Below are 19,967 nucleotides of genomic sequence, written 5' to 3'. Positions count from 1 at the left end.
ATAGTTTCATTATTAAGTCCCACTGAGTCTCTGGAGATGCACAAAATCCCCTGTGAAATTTCCCTTAAGTTTCAGTTTAACTAAATTTAGAGCACTTTCTGGTGTCTGATGAAATCATGCTTCAGTAATGAAAGCCAAGAGTCAGACATGAACTTCAGTGTTGTGTTTTCCACCTAGAAGAGACGCAAACGTTTAGGAATTTTAGGATTTCACCAAGTGAAAGTAAGGTGAGAAGTATTTTCTCTCTAAAAAAGAGTCCACACAACATAAATAAATGGAAAAAAAATGTTGACATTGAAAATGACTTTATTTGATCTATTAAGGTTGAAATACATATCATTAAAAATAAATTGTATCTTTTTATAGCTTTCTTACTGTTAGTAGTTGAACAGAAAGTTAAACGAGAATTAGGAGAGTATTTTTTTTTTTTATATTCCTACATTTGAAATCGGAGATACAGTATCTAAAAACTGACTGAGTGAGCCCTGTCTTTATTGACAATGGAGAACAGAGATGAGTGCATTGGACATTGGATAGGTCTTCTCCTGTGGCTTTTTCTAGGAGTTTTGCATCAGGGTAAATTGAAGTCTGACACAAAGATTACATAGTTCATACTATATGAGCTGCTCAATTCTGTAATTCATTGAAATCAGTACTTTATGTTAAAAAAAACACCTCAAACTACTAAAAAATTCAGTTTGCTGAAGAAAATGCTTCTCTTTTGTTTTTACTCTCTAGTGATTGAATCTAAATTAGTTTTCTTAGAGGATAAGGTGAAGATGACAATTTTTAGCCCGTTCATTTGCATGTGATTTTACTCAAAAGCTGATTTTAAGGAAGTCAATGAAGGGGTTTTGCAGACTTTCTCTCATAAGGAAACTAAATTGTGATCTTAGTCTTGAGCACTTCATTCCAACAGTTGCTTCCATCGTCTTTCTAATTCAGGGCCGTGTTCATGCATCTTTACCCCAATTTGCATTTTGTGGATCCATCAAGTATAATTATAAAATCAGGAACACAATTGTGAAATCAGATTCATCAAAAGCCAGCTGTTTCCCTTTTTTCCAGAAACCCAACACAAAAGGCAAGATTCTGTTGACTTTGACTTAGTTTTTCTGGTAAGGTTGTATTTAGGTTTTTTTTTTCCCTTTTTTTTTTTTTTTGGCAAAACTACAGACCAGAATTGGTGTTAAAGTTCTACAAGCACCACAAACAGACTGTCTTTTGCACAATGATACACAAATCTGGCTTTTAATATACAGGTCCACTAAATTAAATAAAAAGGTACACCCACTGTGAACCCTACATTTTTACATTCATTCTCCATGACTTTAAATTCAAAGAGGCGTTACACTTCTGCGTGTGTTTAATGATTTTTAGTGTTGTTACTCACAAGAAGTGACAAGAGTGAAATATTCTTCAATTTTATTACTCTTTTGCTTGAATAGCCGAGTAATCCATCACAGAAAAAGTGTAAACATTGGGTTCTTTATTGTAATTTGAAATCCAACCTACTTTGGCTGGGCTTTTTATTCATGGAGGGGGAAGCGATAAGCTGAACATTCAGCACTTTCCCTCTTGTACAGAATAGGTTTGTTTATTTATAGGTTTCTTTCTACAGTTTGTTCCCTGTATTTTCGTCCTCATCGTAGTCTACCTGCTTCAATAAGCGGAGGAAGTGCGTTGTTGTTCAGAAGCTTTAGGAAACTTTTTGGAAGACAGTTTTCTTTTTGAAGAAACACCCGAAAGAATAAAAAAATGTATAAAAATAGGTGTATCCAGGTGTACTTTCTCCATCTTTAAATATAGATTTTATTTTATTTTTTTCATACCAGTGTCAGAGAGACAAGCAGTGGAGCTGTTAAAGGCCTCTGGCTCCATTAATATCTGGTGCAATGGGGACTTATTATGTAAGTCCTGAAACCTGAGAGCCAGTCACCTGTTCTGCTACCTGAGCTCAGGCCCTGGGGACGGATGAAGGACAGGCAGCCTGCACTTAGCTGAGCACTCTACTCTTATGAAAGAGGCATAAGGAGCTACTGGGAGCCATAGAAAAAAATCCCTGAAGGTTGTTTTTTTTTTTTTTAACCCCAGCTCAACTAAACCAGAGGCATGAGTATGAAAATAATGAACCGGGACATATCAAAAGTTAGTGAGGTCTATAAAAGGGAGCCATCGTTGTTACACTTCTACCCAAGGATTTTATTTTCATTACTCTTGTAGCTTCGTTTTGAAGTCCTCTGTGAGCGACTTAAGCTCCGAGGTAATTTGTGTAAACATATTGACTGGTTTGATGGATTTTACTTTCCTCTCTGAACCTCTGAGGGTTGAGGGGAGCTTCCACCGAAACTTGACAAATGATCAGTGAGGACATCTCACTCCCTGGCGACACGTTGTGCTCACAGGTGAGAGCAGGACAGCTCAAACTGTGGCCTCTGTGGACGCAACTCGTTCTGTGGAGAGAAACAGCTGCTGCTTCAGGTAAGAGGCTGCAGAGAAATGATTTCAGTTTGATGGTTGGTGTCTGTTTTTAAAAGTACACAGCAAAAATATACAAAAAGGTCATCTTTGAAAATGACTTTTCTTGTGCAGCCTTACTTTAGCAAACCTACGAGTTGTTTATTTGGTATAATCTATTTCTATCTAGACTTCACACAATAGAGGGTTTGGTTGCCATTTTTGTTTGTGTTTTTGTGCATTTATTTTATACATCCTTTTTTGTGTATGATTTTTGACACATTGACAAAATTTGTAATCTGCCTCTGTTTACATGCTTTTTCTGTTTAGTTCAGTCAAGTCTTTTTGTGTAATGCCACTGATAACCATCAATAGATGTAGTTTAAGTTCATTGTTTGCTTTTGAGTTGCATCATTTACAAAGTTTTGCAAACTCTGTAAAACTCTGTAAAACTCATCCATTTCCCTTTTAATCGTGCAACAGCTGCAATAACCAACAGCATCCTTGTGAATGAAAGATGGTGTTCAGTTGTTTCTATAGTGACAGATTTTATTTATAGATTTTTTTTGTGGCATGTTCTTTCCATTCTTACATGCGTCACTGAACAGCCCTCCAGTAGATGTTCAAAGTTTGGGATTTTGATTTAGAATCTAACCATGGTTTACCCTTCAACACAAATCCATTCTAACTTTTCTGCCGTGTTTTGTGGTCTTCCTAAACTTCAGCTACTTTCTAACAAGCGTCAGACGACTTTTATACTAAGATAAAAATCACACACGGTTTGTTTTGTTGGACTCTTAGTGTATCAGAGTAAAGCAGACTGAATATAAATGCATGCCACACTTTTTAGAGTTGTATTTGTGGGAAAAAATGGAAACATTGCATTAGTTTCCCACCGCTTCCATCCACAGTTATGTGATATTTGGCGTTGATCTATGTGAAATTTCAATAAAATACACCAAGATTTGTGGCTGTGAAGTGAGAAAAGGTTTGAGGTGTATGAGCCACAGTAAAGATTTAGGTTTTCTTCAACCCGCTGCGTCTTCCTGCAGTTGTCTGCAGTCTCCATAGCAGCTCCTTGTAGCCGGAGTAGGAAACAGGTGTTTCAGATAATGACACCACTAAAGACCCTTGAGCCAACTCGTTTGTTTTCCTGCTGTCATTTCCAGAAGATTATAGTCCGTGTGACCACATTCCAGCAACTCATGGTCAGGATCATTACAGCATGTCTGCCTGAACTGAACAAATTGCTTTAACACAGAAACCATTATGTAACTGATAAACTTCATAACAAGGGCTGCGTACTTTGTGCAGCATGTTTTCCTCTACTATGATGCAACATCAGGTGGCTGATAATAGGTTTACAATTTATATAATATGACACTATTGTTCAGACAGGAGGCGCTGTTTATTTTTAGATGTAGGTTTGAAAATAATGCAGTAAACAAGATATACGTGTGAACGAACATGTTGTCTCTCTCTGTCTGTTCAATGTCTTTACAGCTATGCAGGTTCACCTCCTCACATGAAGTGCATGTTGGAGTCAGGACATGACGACTTAATCGATTAAGTGATTTTCATGTCAATATCGATACAGCAACATTGGCCAAACACAAAACCTGTTATTCACAGATGTTTTGGTTGTTATCCCTGTTTTTGAAAAGCTTTGACAAAGTGATTTTGGTTGAGGACTACATTATTGCAAGGCTTTTAAAAAAGCCTTCAAAGTTGTTTATTTCTCTGGCCTTACTGTCTTAAGTGGTCGTTCATTGTTTATAGAGGAAGCAAAGTAATATTTTGAAGTACTGTATGAGCATCGGTAGGGCAGCTAACATGAGTAAAGCACTGACGCAATGAAACATTATCTCGTTGTTTTGAAAAGTTTCTCATCGTTGCACTTTTGTACATCCTCAAACTTCATTTTAAATGCCTTGTTGATACTGAAAATACATAACTTTTAATCTTCTGCCGTTACCAGAGTCTGCACTGAAGAGTGCTGCATGACATGGCAGCTGGTCAGGGTTGATTAGGCTGAAAATTACCACCAGCATTTCTGATATATTCCCCTCTTACAACATCTCTCATGATTTTCCGCCCTTATTTTTGGGTGCATTATTTGTTTTTTAAGCTAATAAGAAATAAGGAACAGGACCAAAGTATTTTCCTGATCAAATAAATCATATAGTTTGAAAAGACTAGTTTATGTGAAGAGCAAAATGTTGATGTTAAAAGCATTGTGTGAGCCCTCCTAATGATTGAATTCAGCTTTTTCAACCACTTTCATGGCTGCAGGTGTGTGAAATCCAGTACCAAAGCATGCTAAGTGCTGCTACAAACACTTTAAAATTTGGTACAGTGAATTTCAAAGCAGTACAACAATAGGATGTTAAACAAATACAAAACATTTCTCAGTCAACTCTAACTAATGTGTAAAATTTAGTGCAGAGGAGATAACAGCCTTGTTTAATTTATCAGAAATTATTCCAGTGAAAGAAAATCTTAAATATTCAACTTGCTTATCTTGGATAATTTCATGCTCTGGTTTGGTTGGGACCAGTTGAAAGATTCATTCTTTATAATTCCAACAGGAGTGAATCTCACCCTTTTCCTGTTCTCACAAATGTTCCAAACCTTCAGGGAGGTTTTTCCTGGAAGAGTTGAAGGAGCTACAGCTGTAAAAAAGAGGCCCAACATCACAATGTAGGTGGCTTAAAAACGGGATGTATTACATGCTTACACGTAATGCTTAAATGAAAGCTATCCAAGAAAATAACCATCCAAAACATTTTACTAAATTTTCAGTTATTTCACAATGGATGGATGGATGGATGGATGGATGGATGGATGGATGGATGGATGGATGGATGGATGGATGGATGGATGGATGGATGGATGGATGGATGGATGGATGGATGGATGGATGGATGGATGGATGGATGGATGGATGGATGGATGGGTAAAAATTGCAACAGCTGGACTTTCAAAGTAACAAATGTCAGCGTCAAATATTTTAACTGGCTAATCAAGATCCAATTGTTTTAGAAGCTCAACTGTCTTTAGAAAAAAAAAACTTTTTCTGTCATTTCTGGTGGGAAGGAAGTGGTTTGGCAGGTCTTACAAAAATGCAAGTGCACGCTCATGTTGTTGAAAGATACGATGGAAATTTAAATTTGATATTTAATAAAGAAAAGTAGCTTGTATCTGGGGCTGTTTGTTTTTAATATTTACTTTTTAGGGAACAAAGTGATATATTTGCTATTAGTTTAACTTGCTGGCTGAGGGGGAGAAAATCCCATCCAAGAAGGAAATTAGTTTAACTGAAACTGTGAATCCATAAATTTCCATTACAGAGTTGTCTGAGCTTCCATTCCCATGTAGTTGATTCATAGTAGAACAAGCAGGGTAAGCACGATTACTCTTCTTCTGTCGTAGTTCTTGCATTGCAATGTTCTTGAAAATATGATAGCCGGCCTTGAATTTACTTTGACTAGATTCCAAGCCCAATTTATTCTCTGTGAATCTGACAAGTTTGCTTAAAGTCTTTATTAGAAACTAAATTTACTGACTGATACAAGGCAGCAGTAGTCTTACGAGTTCATTTGAGGATACCGTTGATCACCACCAGGATTAAAAAGGACACAGTGGATATCATTGAGTGTGGTCAAACAAGAGCAGCATCTTTGATACAAGAGTTTGAAATATTCAAGCTTTAGTTTCGTGTTCATCTGCCCATCTATCCATACATCCATACATGCTTGTCCTTGCCAGGTCACAAGGGTGTTTGTGCTTATCTTCAATGACTTTTGGACATCCTGAACAGTTTACTGAGCTTTATTTTAATGAATTATCCAAAATTCGTCTGCAACTAGGCCTGATAAGCTGCCATGAGCTGAGTAGCAGAAAGCCGGAATGAGGGAGCTTTTATTTTTATTTTTGGATCGTGATGAGTGGGAATGAGCTATGAGTTCTGAATAAATATGGAATGATGAGCTGGAGTAAATAATCAAATATTGAAGTGTTGGCAGAAATAAAGCTGTAGATATTTCATCACAGGAGGAGAGTTGATAACAAATTTGGCACTTTTTCAGGTGCATCATCTTGATTTTTACATTATCGTGCGCTCTGACCAGCTTTATAAATGCAAGGAAGTTTTGTGTTTGGTGAGAACTGTAAAGGCTCTGTGGCTCTTTGTAGGTGTAGCTGTTTGTTGATTTTTTTCAAAGCTAGTTTATTCCTTTGAACAGTGTGCTAGATTGCCCGAGGTGCTCACCAAAAAGGGTAAGGTATAATTTCCCAGAAAGTTGTTAAATGTTGTTTCTCCAAAAAACCCCATGGATGTTTAGTTTCATGCTGATATAAGTTATTCTATACTTCAGGTTGCAAATGACTTTACCTGAAAAAAAATAAAAATAATGCTTTACTGTTCACACAATTCTCATGGTGAAACATGACAGTCCCACCTTCAGACTTTGGGTAAACGTCTCTCAACCAGGATAAGGAAAACTGGTCAGAACTGATGAGAAGAAACAGTAGTTAGAGGCAAAGGTTGGGTAATATTGGCTTCAATAAAAGCATTTTCAGATGTTAGAAAGGTCCAGTTAAAGTTGACTGGTGAAAATGCAAACTAGCTCTGCAGTAGTAGCAGAGGACTGGGTTTAGTTTTTTTTCTGTGGGCTTTCCTGACACCTGAAGTAAGACATTGAAATGTGGCAGAAACTGGAGACTTCATCAGAAAATCTGGATTATTATTATTATTATTATTATTATTATTATTATTATTATTATTATTATTATTATTATTATTATTATTTTATAAAGACAATTTTCCCCTATGCTCTCCTTTGTCATGGAAACACCAATTGAAACAGAAATATTTTGTGCAAAAGAGTGTGTAATAGGTCCCTGTAAACACATAAAAACACCTACGAGCTTTGCGTCTTCAGCATGTCTACTGTTTTTAGTTGCATAATCTTTCATTTTGCAAAGATATCATTAGAACATTTTTTCTCTCTTTTTTTTCAGAGTGCTTAATAAGGACATCAATGCTTCGCTGCACAAGAATGTCCAGTCGTCTGGAGTGAGGTGGGGGGAAGAGACAGAGGAGAGGTGGGAAGGAGGACAGAGGAGAGGTGGGAAGGAGGTGATGATCCTTCGGGGGAGTTTTTGACCTGGTGTGGCAAGAAAAGAGAAAGGCATTTTCTCCTTTCACTCATCCGTTTACAAGGAGTTTTTTTTTAGCCAGCCTCTGACGTTATTCAGCTACGCTAGAATAATCTGAAGAGCTTCATCCTAACCACCAATGAGGGTCTCAGACGTCCAGCTGGATCCTGCAGTCTTTATGTCAAACAATCCAAGACAAGTCCGCTCACCAGCTAACGGATTGTCAGTAGCTGACCCAGGAGTGATGAAGGTACAACTTGTTGGATGCAAAACAAACTGCTCAGAGAAGGACCAAAAACAGGGAGTGACTGATTCCTCAAGAATGAAACCGTCTTCCTCAGAGCTTTCCTACAGGGTGTGCATCCATCGTGAGATGCCTCTGAGGTCCTGTAGCTCTGCCGTGTTTTTGGACAAGTCGCTTTGCATTTCGCTCGCAGAACTTGCAGCAGGAACACGAGGAGTTCAAGCACCTCTGCACAGGTCTGCCCTGACTTGTCAGCTGGGTGTGCAATCTCTCTTTGGATCCGCCGCAGATAAGAAAACAGCCAAAACAAAGGAGGCGTGCAGAAGAGGTAACTTCAACAGGTGCAATGGCCAAGAGCAGAGACCGGATCACAGGGGGAGCCCTCTATCAAAGCGTCGTGGACTCAGGGCCAATCAAAAGGCACCTGCTTGTGGCGCCAACAGTAAGGATGATGACTCAGAAAAGCAGCGCCGCAGCACTTCTTTGGGATTGTCATTCAGAGAGCCATCTGCCTCGAACACAAAGGCTGCAAAGCAGAAGGGGAATGCAAATAAGGCAGCCTTCTCTGCTCTGAGCAATTTCAGGCACATGCAGCACACGTTCACTTATAGCCCAGGTATGAATTTCGCCACCTTCAGCTGAAAATTCAGAGTGATCGATCAGCAAGCACACGTTTCTCGAACATCCTAAAACGTCAAGGAGCATATTTATGTGCCAAGCTGGTCTTACACTATGGATAATCTCTTTATTTATATATTTTTTCCTTTCTGCCTCTCACCTCTTACTTTTTTTTTTATCTCATGCATTGTTAATAGACCCACACACGCCTTCCACACGGTTTCCACTGCGATTTTACATTGTTTAAGATAAATCCCAGTTGGCAAAGAAACATGCTGAGCTCAAACAGAGTTACATAAAGTGCAAACACATCCCTTTATACGTCTTGACTTTCTAGACTGAAATATAACACGCAAAGATAAGAAATGACTGGTGCATTGAAATGACATTGTACTGTTTCAGAATGGACTCCCAGACATTTATACCGAATGCACAAGGAAACGCTAGAGGCTTACATGTTTTGTTGAACATTCCCCGGGAAAAATGTAAAAAGCTGAGTAAGCTTAAAGCTGAATGCCTGATGTCCTTAAACGAGATGGGAGAACTGTGTTTTACATAAAAATTGAAAGAATAGGTAAAAATACAGCTTAGCAGAAATGTTACTTTGTGGCATTGATCGTGTGATCCTAACCGTGAAGCCATGCTTACCGCCTAACTTGTTCACAAATGCAGCTAAAGCAGGACAATGTTACATATTAGGGGATAAAAAAATACAAGTAAAAAAAATAATAATTACATTGAAATTAAATAAGTTTTGATTTGTAACTGGCTTTTAATTGTACCAAGAAGCAAAAGTAAGGCAAAACATGCTGACTATATTCCAATGTGTATTAGAATATTTGGCAAACAGTAACAGACATTGTCAAATTTTAATAAACTTGGGCTTTGAAGTTTAATTATTTGAAAGTAATAATTAAAATTACAAAACAAAAGATAAAAGTTATGTCTGAAAGTTAAATTTCATCCATATGTTTATTTATTCTTTTTGTGTCTAAAGATGTCGATGTAGATTTACACCAAAATACAAAAAAAAATCTAGAAAGCATTTCTTGTATTTTGCTTCCCCACAACTTGGAATCAAAATGGATTGTTTTATGGTTTGCAGCATTTCTTTTACAGAACATGTCAACAACTTTGGATATTTCATTTTCTTTTCATTGTGAAGCAAGCAACAAGTAGGACAACAGACCAGAAAACGTCGGTGTGCTTTAATATTCACCCTCTAAATTCAGTACTTTGTAGAGACATTTTGTTGCTTCAAGATGGCTCTGCAAGTCACTTTTGATCAGTTTTTATGAGCTTTTGCGGTAACACTTTATTTGAAGGGGTGTGCATTAGACTGACATAACAACTGTCATGAACATGAAGGAGTCTTCATGAATGGTTATGTTGTCATGAAGTGTTATTTGGTATATAATGACACTCAAATGCAAAGTTGGCACTTGCAATGGACTTTTAATGCAAGAATGAATGCAACTTTGCATTAAAAGTGCCATTATTTACTGAATAACACTTCAATACCACAGTCGTAAACATTCATGAAGGCACCTTCATGTTCGTGTTATGTCATGTTTATGACACTGTCGTGTCAGTTTAATGCACACTACTTTGAGTAAAGTGTTGCTGTCTTTGCCTGTTCTTCAAGGCAAAAACTGCTCCAACTCTGTCATGTTAGATGGTTTCCACCAGTAAACATAACTCTTAAAATATGACCACAAATTCTCAGGTAAATTGAGGTTTAAGCTTTGACTTTACCATACATTTACACATTTCCCCTTTTACTACTGGAGTGTTGTTTTAGCAGTATGCTTTGGACTTTCACTAGGCCCAGTTAAGGTATCGATGAGTTTTAAGGGACTATGTTTTTACTTCAAACATACTCTTAAAATGTTATGTTTCCTGACACAAGTACATTTTTGTCCAGGTCCCACATGTTTCTGTTTTTGATTTGTTTGTAAAGTTAATTTTTTTTGTTGTTAATCTTTTAGTTTAGTTGTTGACTCTCTCAATTTTTACTTCACAAAAAATAAAACAATATACTTTATGGATGTAATGGGCATAAAACAAGATAAGCGCATTAGGATATAGGTGTAGAGGTGCAAATTAACAATGATTATTTGATCTGAGCCACGATTACATAATGGACTATACACTAATTTACGAAACCTTAAAGTAATGATGGCAAAGGCTGCAGCAGAAAGGACCTGCCCTTTCATATTTGCTGTCTCATGAAAAAACATCTGCAGCACACAATACTTTTTAATTATTAAAATGTCTCAGCTCTCTGTGGGACGTGTAAGTTTTTTTGGGGGGGAGGTTTGATTTTATTTTCAAATTTTTAAGCAGACTTACTTTGTTGCAGTAAATATAGCATGTAACAAAAGCTTGACCAGTGACACCACATGCTGGTGATGCAGTCCAACAAAAAAAAGCTAAATGATTACTGCAGGGTATTCAGCTGAGAGATATACGCTCTAAAAAAAGGGGGACAAGAAAGAGGTTACGGGAGCAGAATAGATGCAATGCTATCTTTTACATTATTCATCGGCCACACTCTTGCTCCCCCTGGATTGTTTTTACTCCTTATGAGTTGTGGGGGTAGTGTGTGTTTCTGCAAGCATGAGAGTATGCTGGGTTCACTTTGAGGTCTGTTCTTCACTGTTTTACTCAAGATAATGAAAGCTTCGCTAGAAGCTCATGGCCACTGAGAATGAACCGAAGAGGCGGAAAAGCAACAGCAAAAAAAAAAAATGCATTCAGATGCTTCTAAATTCCTATTTGTCACAAAATTGATTGTGCTTTTATATGCTTCTTAGTAGGAATTATATTTTCCCTGTAATGCTAGTATTGAGTGATGTAACTTTTTTTTTTTCTTTTTCTCCCTAGTAGATTCAGGGAGCATGATGAGCAAGCAAGGAGAAAGTCAAAAGACAGATGAAGAACAAGAAGGAGGCAAATCCACAGAACCTCAGATAATTTCCACTTGTCGTCACCGCTCACCACTGAAGAACGATTCTGTGGGAGGCATTCTTAAAACCCTGAGTCTGAAAGTATGAGTCACATTTCTATACTTTTGTTTTCTCAAGAATTCTCTTTTAAAGTAGCAAAAATACTAAATACCTTTCTTGAGAAAGGTGAACAAGAACATTTGGCATAATGGAGTAGAAAACTGGAACTGTGAGGATTTGTTGAACAAAACTGTTGACTTATTGACAGGAGAATTTCATGAAAGAAGCACATTTTATGCCCTTTTTCTGAATAATGTGTCTTTTAAAAATATGTACACCAAACATGACATCCTTTTTTTTTTTTTTTTTTTTGGCCTTGTACTTGAAAGTGTTCAGACAGGAAAGTATGGTATTGAGAGAACGTGAAGACATGTGGCAAAGGTCACTAGACCAGGAATCAAACCTGAGACGGCCGTGTCGAGGACTAAGACCTCCTTATGTGGGTTGTGCTTCACCCCTGCACCACCACAGCACCCCCAGAATTAATGGTTAAAACTGTGTCATGCTCTCATTTAATCTGTTCAACTAAATAACTGATATTTTACCAAGAGGCAAAAGTTGCAAAAATTGTAATCATGTCAATTCTAGGTCTTAAAAAATCTTAAATATCTCCATGTTTTCAACTGTAGATTTAAAAAAAAATAATAAGTTGCTTTAAAAGTTGAGAAAAAAAATGTATTAAAAGTGTCAACTTTGCATTATTTGGTAAATAATGACACTTTAATGCAAAGATGGCACTGCTAATTGACTTTTAATGCAACGTTTAAAGCAACCTTGCATTAAAAGTGTCATCATTTACCAAATGTCACTTCGTGACAACAGTCATAAACATTCATAAAGACTTCTTCATGTTCATAATAGGTGTTATGTCATGTTTATGACAGTGTTATGTCAGTTTTATGGTCAGTCCTTCAAATAAAGTGCACCTGCAAAGAGAACAAATCATAATTTGAGGGGTGTTTTCCTTTCCAGGAGGCGTTAGAGCTTTTTAGACCAGACTTCATCAGCCGATCACAGGGTCGGGTCAGAAGCTTAGAGCAGAAGGCCAGGAGAAGGAAAGCTCTGCCGGACTCAAATTTAGCCCTGGGCCTAACAGAAGATCAAGGCAAGCAAAAGAGGCACTGCACTACACCCGATCCACTTAGTGGTAAGTACAGCCGAATCAGAAAAAGCAGAAATAAGACATTAGGAAATAGCACAATGTGTAACAGCCAGTAGTAAACAGACTCAGTTTTTGTCAGATCATCAGTCTTGACAGAAGCATTCAATCAGCTCTTGATCATATGACAAGTCATCACAAGACTTTCTGCAATAAAGAAGTACATGTGATGCATTAATCCTGGTGACGACAGATAGAAAATTGATATATAACATATTCAGAGCAGATGCTTTCTTTTCCTCTCCTACATTCATCTTCTATCATGTTACATCACTTCTGCAAACACAGGCACATTTGTCAAATTCCTGGACTGCTGGGTCAAGTGCTCCTACGTCAGCAGGTGCATTTCTGGAGAAAAACAGAAACCGTAACGAGTTAACAATAAACCTGTGAACATGTCATGGCATTTCTTTTACCAATTGGTGGAATGATGCACTGTTTATTTAGTAATCATCTTTAATTTTATTGTATCAGCAGGCTTGCTGGTAAAAAAAAAAAGGGAGTAGCACATGTGATCCCCTTGTTAGTGGAGCAGCATTTCACTGACTTTGCTCTCTGGTGGCCATCATTGAGTACTACAGAGGAGCTAAAGTATCTTGAATAAATTCAGGTTGGCCAGATAATACAAAATGTGAAATGAAAAAAGACAAAAAATAAAATTAAACCCTACAAAAAGAAAACAATTCAACTGTACAACTTAAAATATTTTTTGATTTGGTTTTTTGACTCTTGAAAAAGTAGTTCTTCAAACTTTTATTGCTTTTTGATCATCGTTGTAACTAATTTACATTAGCTTACCATCCTTCCATCCTTCCATCCATCCTTCCATCCATCCATCCATCCATCCATCCATCCATCCATCCATCCATCCATCCATCCATCCATCCATCCATCCATCCATCCATCCATCCATCCATCCATCCATCCATCCATCCATCCATCCATCCATCCATTCATCTTCTTCTGCTTATCCGACCCTGGAAAAGCAGACTCAGGGAACAATAAGCTTATAGTTTTTTATGTGTCATGAAGAAGAAATTAAAGCTTATGGTCCAATAATACCTCAATGCTTTTCACTTCACTTTCAGTCTGACAGAATTGACAGTACCAGAACTGGATCTGCCAGTACAAAAAAGTTATGGTGTGTGAGTGAGTGTGTGTGTGTGTGTGTGTGTGTGTGTGTGTGTGTGTGTGTGTGTGTGTGTGTGTGTGTGTGTGTGTGTGTGTGTGTGTGTGTGTGTGTGTGTGTGTGTGTGTGACAGTGTGTGTGTGTGACAGTGTCTCAGTGTCTCTGTGTGGGGTTTTTTTTTTGTGTCAGTGGACTAATGGAGGATGGTGTTACAGTCTAAAATGGAAAGCTCATCCATCAGTGTGTATTTACATATGCAAGCTTGATTTCCATATTAATTCCTGTTTGTTATTCCTGTGTGCTTGTTGGGCTGTGGATGTGTGTGTCCTAGATAACCTTTTCAAGCCGAGAGAGCGGTCTATATCAGGCAGAGAGATGCAGCTCAGGTCCAGACGGTGAGTCCTCTAAACTAACCCCCTCTCAAAGAGAGTCGTGTGGGGTTTTCATTCTCGTTTTCATATTGCAGTCGATCCCATCAAGTTTCCCTTTCATACACAACACACACACACACATGCATCCACATGCTGTTGACACCCAACAAATTTGATGCTCAAATGTTTTGGCAGAAGATATGAGGTAACCTCTACATCTTATCTCTTTTTTTCTCTCTCTCTCTCTCTGCTTATCTGGTAAAACACGCCTGATCTGTTGAAGGTTTCCCATTGTAATTGTTTTTTTTTCTTTTTTTTCAAAAGCAACACTATCTCATTTGGTGGATCTCCTGAAGAAAAAAAATTGGCAGTAGTTCTGCATGTGATAAAGGGGAGCGTGTGTTTGCAGAGTGTTTACTTGATAACACCTTGTCTCCAAAACGCCAGTGTGTTGGCATGGCTCAGTCACCCTTAGATTTCTGATTGTATTTTCCTCTGCACTGTCTGAATTTTCTCTTTTTTGCGTCTGAAGGATTTACAACAAGCTGCCGGAGGTGACAAAGAAAAAGGAGGAGGAGAAAAAACGGGCTATATCTCAAACCAACAGACTGAGAGCAGAGGTCTTCAAAAAGGTAAATGGGATCAATGTGAAACTCTGATAGGATGTTGGATTACAAGCACATCGGATTGATCAGCTGGGAATTCAACGATTGTTTGAGCCCAGTCTGAGAGAAAATAAAAAGACAAAATAGATTAATGCATCAGTATATTTTATTATATTTGACATAAGCAGCTGCATGTGTCTTCATTGCCACTTTTTCTCTTTGAAATAACTTTCTACAACTTTTCTACTTCCAGGGTGGAGAGATGATACCACAAACAATTTCAATCCGTTTTCAAAACAAGAGCTGAATTTTAAACAAGTTTGAGTTTGTCGTAGATTCTTATCAGGAATTTTTGGGGCCCTAATCAGATGTTAATTCAGGGGCCTTCATACCAACATGTCAAAAACAGATACTTCATCATTCTGAGGCTACACTGTGGCCGTAGCGTATCTACTATTATTGGTGCAATTTGTAATCTGATAACATGATACCAGTATAACTATGGCTATTGATTTTAACCATAAAGGACAGGAGTAGCAAACAAGGAAAAATATTCTTTGCAACTTCTGTAAACAAAAGCTTTTACAGTGAACCAGTCAACAAGACTAACATCGTATTTTTTTATTTTTTTAATTTGGAACAGGTATGCGAAATGTGCCAAAGGTGCTGTATTTCACTACAAAGTAAAATCATATGATTGTTTTGGGGGCAGGCTGCACAGTGGCGTAGTTGGTAGAGCTGTTGCCTTGTAGCAAGAAGGTTCTGGGTTCAATTCCCGGCCCCAGTCTTTCTGCATGGAGTTTGCATGTTCTCCCTGTGTATGCGTGGGTTTTCTCCAGGTACTCTGGTTTCCTTCCACAGTCCAAAAACATGACTGTCAGGTTAATTGGCCTCTCCAAATTGTCCCAAGGTGTGAGTGTGTGAGTGCATGGTTGTTTGTCCTTTCTGTCTCTGTGTTGCCCTGCGACAGACTGGCGACCTGTCCAGGCTGACCCCCACCTCTCACCTGGAACATTAGCTGGAGATAGGCACCAGCAGCCCTCCCGCACAAGGGTGTAAAGAAAATGGATGGATGTCTTGGGGGCCCCCAGGTGGTGTTGGGAAACTGAGCAGCCGCTTACCTTGCATGTACCTTAGGCTGGCTCTGTTTATATATTTAAATTCATTGCATGTCTTCAATGCAAATGAAGTGGTGAATTTTTTTATGTCCACATTGATTTAGCATCTACAGTATGAACACTATGTATTCCAGAGTCATTAATGTCTATCAATTCTAAGCTCTTACATATTTATATTTTATAGTTCCATGATTCTTAATAAGTATTACTTTGTCAGAGAAGGTTTGAAATTAGATGAGTGGAGTTATGCCTAGGTAGGTAGGCATATGGGTAGATGGATAGATTGATTATAAACTACATTTATTTCTGAGAATATGCATTTTTTTACTTTGTCCAGCAGAGGTCAGTGTTAAGCTGTTAAAGCCTTGTGCATCTGTTTCTGTCTGAACTATTATAAAAACATACTTCTGCTTCTTTATTACTCAAAAATTCAAAATCTTAATTTTTTTATATATGCAATCTGTAAATTGTGCTTACAGATTGGAAGATGAATATCAGGACATGACCAACAAAGTCTGCTTGTTGTCTCGGTATAAGAACTACAAACAATTGTAGTATTAAGCTTCAGAATAAGAAGTATTAGTTGGTACTAAGCAATACGCATAAGGAGAATATTTTAAGCCTATGTTTCTGCCTTTTCAGACAGATAGAGGAACTTGGAAAATGAGTGATGTATTTAGGACATGCAGTGTCAGTCAGACCCTCTCCTGTTCACCTGTGGTGAACCATCACTTTCTTTCCTATTATAACCTGAACAATGAGTTTGCTGTCAACCAGAGAAGAAGTAAGAAATGTAAAGAGACGTATCAAATCTCTGAGTACTTAAGTAACGCAAAACTAAATGTAAAAGTGTTTATTTTTCCCCCCTGAATTTCATAATTGTGTCTGTGACTGATCTGAGAATCATTTTTAACTCTGAGACCTGCTTTACACGAGGCCAGATTTTTATCAACAGTAACCTGGGGTTTTACTTCCGTAGCACAGCTGGCAGCTGTGGGTCTGCAGAAGAAAAGTTCATTTCTTGGTGGAAAAAAAAAAAAAGTTTTTGCAGCTACGATGTAAGTGTGACCTCTCCACCTCTCAAATGAAGCCATTAGCTGGATCAGGAGAAAAAGAACGAGTTCCTCCCGAACAAACGCTGTGTGATTTGGAGACCTCATTTTTATCGCGCGCTGACGGGGAAGCCCAGCAAAGACTCACAGCAAGGGTCTGATAGCACAAGGTGAAGGGTGGGTGGTGCTGAATGCTGTCTGAAATGAGATTCCAGCTGCTGGGTAGTACATTTGTAGGAGTATGATTGCAGAGAAGTCAGATAGCTGGCCAGACTTATCCCCTTTACCCACAGGCTTGGGCACCTCGGGGGTGAAGCTGATGGGTGTGAAAGCCAATTTAGCGGTGGTAGCTGCTGCGGTCTGATGCTGAGCAGCTGCTAACAGACCAGGAGAGGAAAGAACTGAGTGCTGATAAATGGGTTTTGGTCAGCCGATTGAGAAGATCTACCAGTAACGTTTGTGTCTTTCTTGTCTTGCAGAGAGTTCTGGACCAGATTCTGCAAAGATGAACTCAACCTCATCAGGCGCCACCTTCATTTAAAAACACTGACTGCATATGGGTGGTGTCTATTGAATGTCCAGTGTTAGTTGGCTCTTGTTGCAAACGGTTAAACATGATTTTGTTTGCATTGTTCCCAAAATCTCTTGTAGCTGTTTGGTGGGGACTAAATCTCTTGTAGCTGTTTGGTGGGGACTGGTTATCCAGATCTGAAAATGTTTCAGATTCAAAACCATAAAAATCTTAGAAGAATTTAAACAGTTATGGTGTGTAAATTAAAAGTGTGCTGTCTATTTCTATCACTAAAGTAAAACTGTTAAAACCTAGAGAAGACAAAATATGGGTGGCATGTTTGATAAGCAGCCGACTGCAGATAGTTTGAACATTTTTGCATTCGTTTTTCTATCAACATTTAAAATCACTCTAAATAACCGATGTAAGGATCTATTTATATATTCTTTTATTTTAGCACAATTAGGAGCAATTGTTGCTTCTTTGTTTTGCATAAAAGCATTTAGATCATGTAATGCATTTTATTGTTAAATATTAATATTAATGCTATGATGTAGCAGAAACATTTATTCAAGGTAAAGTATTTAATCGATGAAACTTTTCTGGCATCGTTTTGTGTCAACAACTTTCACAGAATGAACTGTCAATGCCTGTTAGAGGTTTAGATGAAGCATATGATCTTAACCTTTCAAATGTGAATGATAAATCGCTAGTAAAACCATTTGCAAATAACTCGATGTTTAAAAATAAGTTTTCATCAACGTTATGCTCTTCATAGTTGTGCAAGTGTAAGAAGACACAATAAAAAGGGTAAAAGTTGGTTTTGACCTGAGCCACCTGACTTTATCAGCGGGACAGCTTTGTCCTTGACGTGAGGGAGCCTGACCGTGTTTCATCATTGGCTTCACGTCTGTTTCAAGGCCTCTGCGAGCACCAATCTGGAACGATGGCATTTCAAGCTAATCGAACTCATGAGACACATGTGAAGAAAAAGGTCATATGTCACAGAGCTCCAAACCAAAGATGACTCTGTTATAGGAGAGGAGGATCCTCTCCTCCAGTGCAACCCGGGAGTTTGATCGGCTTATAGTCTGTCAGGGTGACAAGCATTTTAAAACGTGCTCACTGGGACCTGGAGAGAGTTAAAACAAACACACCATAAACATCTAAGGTGGGGCGACAAACCTTTTGTGAACCTCAAAAACTACGACAGTAAATAAAGCTGTAATATAAAAAAGACTGCCTGGTGTGTTGAAAGCTTTCATTTCCATCTCTTGGCCATGGCAAAGAACATTAATATGTGTTCGTGTTTCTCCTTCCAGTGTTACCAAGAAATCTGTTTGGGATCGCTCCACATTGGGTTAGCAATTTTTGTGTTGCCATGTAGGCAGGTTTCAGAAGCTGAACACTGACTGACAAGAGTTATATCTGAGAAGACAGGCTCTTGTCAGTCAGCTTCCCTCTCTCTGAGGAATCATGTGTCTGTATGTCACATTACTGTCTCTGCATATTGTGGACTGTGCTCCTTGGTCCCTCCACAAGCTAGAATGACAACTGCCCTCAGGTTATCGCGCTGCGGTGGCTTTTACAAAGAAAACTTATAAGATAAGATTGGCACGGGTTTCATCCAAACATTGAGTCTCGGCTTTCTTTTTATTTGTGACTATATAGAAGCAAATAATGCATTTAAAGAAAGTTGTTGGTGAATGAAAGGTTTATTTAAAATTTGCCTCAAGCTGGGGTGCTGCGGTGGCGCGGGGGTGAAGCGTAACCCATGTATGGAGGCCTTCGACCTTGACACGACTGTCACGGGTTTGAGTCCTGGCCGGACGATCCTTTCCGCGTGTCTTCCCCCTCTCTCATTTCCTGCTTTCCTACCTGACCACACTCAAATAAAGGCCGCTAGAGCCAATAAAACATTTAAAAAATTGCAACAAGCTACAGTATGTAAGGGATAGAAAGAAAAAAATCCCCAAAGAAATGTCAGTTGAGACCAAAACTTAAATTCTTATCTATTGTTTAAATGTTGCGTTAGATGAAAAACCAACACTGCACATCACTGCACATCACCGTAGACAGACTCTCTATGTACAAAAAACATGGTGATGGCAGTATAATCCTGTGGGTACATTTTTTCTTAGAGAATCTGGTCAGAATTGATGGATTTATATTATTCTTCCATCAGGATAAACACCCAGAGCTACATTCAAGCTGGCCTGGATCAAAACACAGTTGTGTGTTAGAATTGTCCAGTCAAAGTACAAACTCAAATCTGATTGAGAATCTTTGGAGAGACTTGGAAAATGATGATCACAGACAATATCCAATCTGACTGAGATATAGGCTCCACAGAGACATCTGTGGCCTTTATGCCTGCAGTGCACAAAGTAAGAAAGATTAGGGTGGACCATTCTAGGTAGCAACCACAGGACACAGATGGGGCCTGGGTGAAGCTGGCATGTGTGTGTGCGTGCGTGTGTGTGTGTGTGTGTTGGGGGGTGAGGAGGGATGCAGAGAAATAGGAAAGCAAGAAAA

The 19,967-nt window shown here is 38.4% G+C and overlaps 1 protein-coding gene across 4 annotated transcripts; it reads left to right on the top strand.

Moving 5' to 3' along the window:
• The first annotated feature begins 1,227 nt into the window (after positions 1-1,227).
• Positions 1,228-18,671, top strand: LOC103476762 (uncharacterized). 4 transcript variants are annotated; one of them, XM_008429322.3, is made up of 8 exons: positions 1,330-2,481; positions 5,095-5,157; positions 7,480-8,477; positions 11,366-11,529; positions 12,460-12,634; positions 14,107-14,170; positions 14,679-14,778; positions 17,401-18,671. In XM_008429322.3, exons 3-8 carry the CDS (start codon positions 7,757-7,759, stop codon positions 17,428-17,430), a joined length of 1,254 nt encoding a protein of 417 aa, XP_008427544.1. In that variant the 5' UTR covers positions 1,330-2,481; positions 5,095-5,157; positions 7,480-7,756; the 3' UTR covers positions 17,431-18,671. The 4 variants fall into 4 exon arrangements, with proteins under 4 accessions (XP_017164296.1, XP_008427544.1, XP_008427543.1 ...); XM_008429321.3 differs by having other exon boundaries at positions 5,046-5,157; XM_017308807.2 differs by lacking the exon at positions 5,095-5,157 and having other exon boundaries at positions 1,228-2,481; positions 11,369-11,529.
• The last annotated feature ends 1,296 nt before the right edge of the window (positions 18,672-19,967 follow it).

The sequence above is a fragment of the Poecilia reticulata genome, chromosome 15 (assembly GCF_904066995.2).
Source record: "Poecilia reticulata chromosome 15, P_reticulata-male-v2, whole genome shotgun sequence".
NCBI lineage: Eukaryota > Metazoa > Chordata > Actinopteri > Cyprinodontiformes > Poeciliidae > Poecilia > Poecilia reticulata.
Note: the sequence above shows the minus strand (reverse complement) of the source record. Positions and strands in the feature narration are given on the sequence as shown.

What these genes read in the sequence shown, in the direction of transcription:
- LOC103476762 (XM_008429323.3), top strand. Translation starts at nt 7,757, where the DNA reads ATGAGGGTCTCAGACGTCCAGCTGGATCCTGCAGTCTTTATGTCAAAC. An exon ending in CACGTTCACTTATAGCCCAG is followed by an intron (nt 8,478 to 11,365) that starts GTATGAATTTCG and finishes TTTTCTCCCTAG; the next exon opens with TAGATTCAGGGAGCATGATG. An exon ending in TACACCCGATCCACTTAGTG is followed by an intron (nt 12,635 to 14,106) that starts GTAAGTACAGCC and finishes TGTGTGTCCTAG; the next exon opens with ATAACCTTTTCAAGCCGAGA.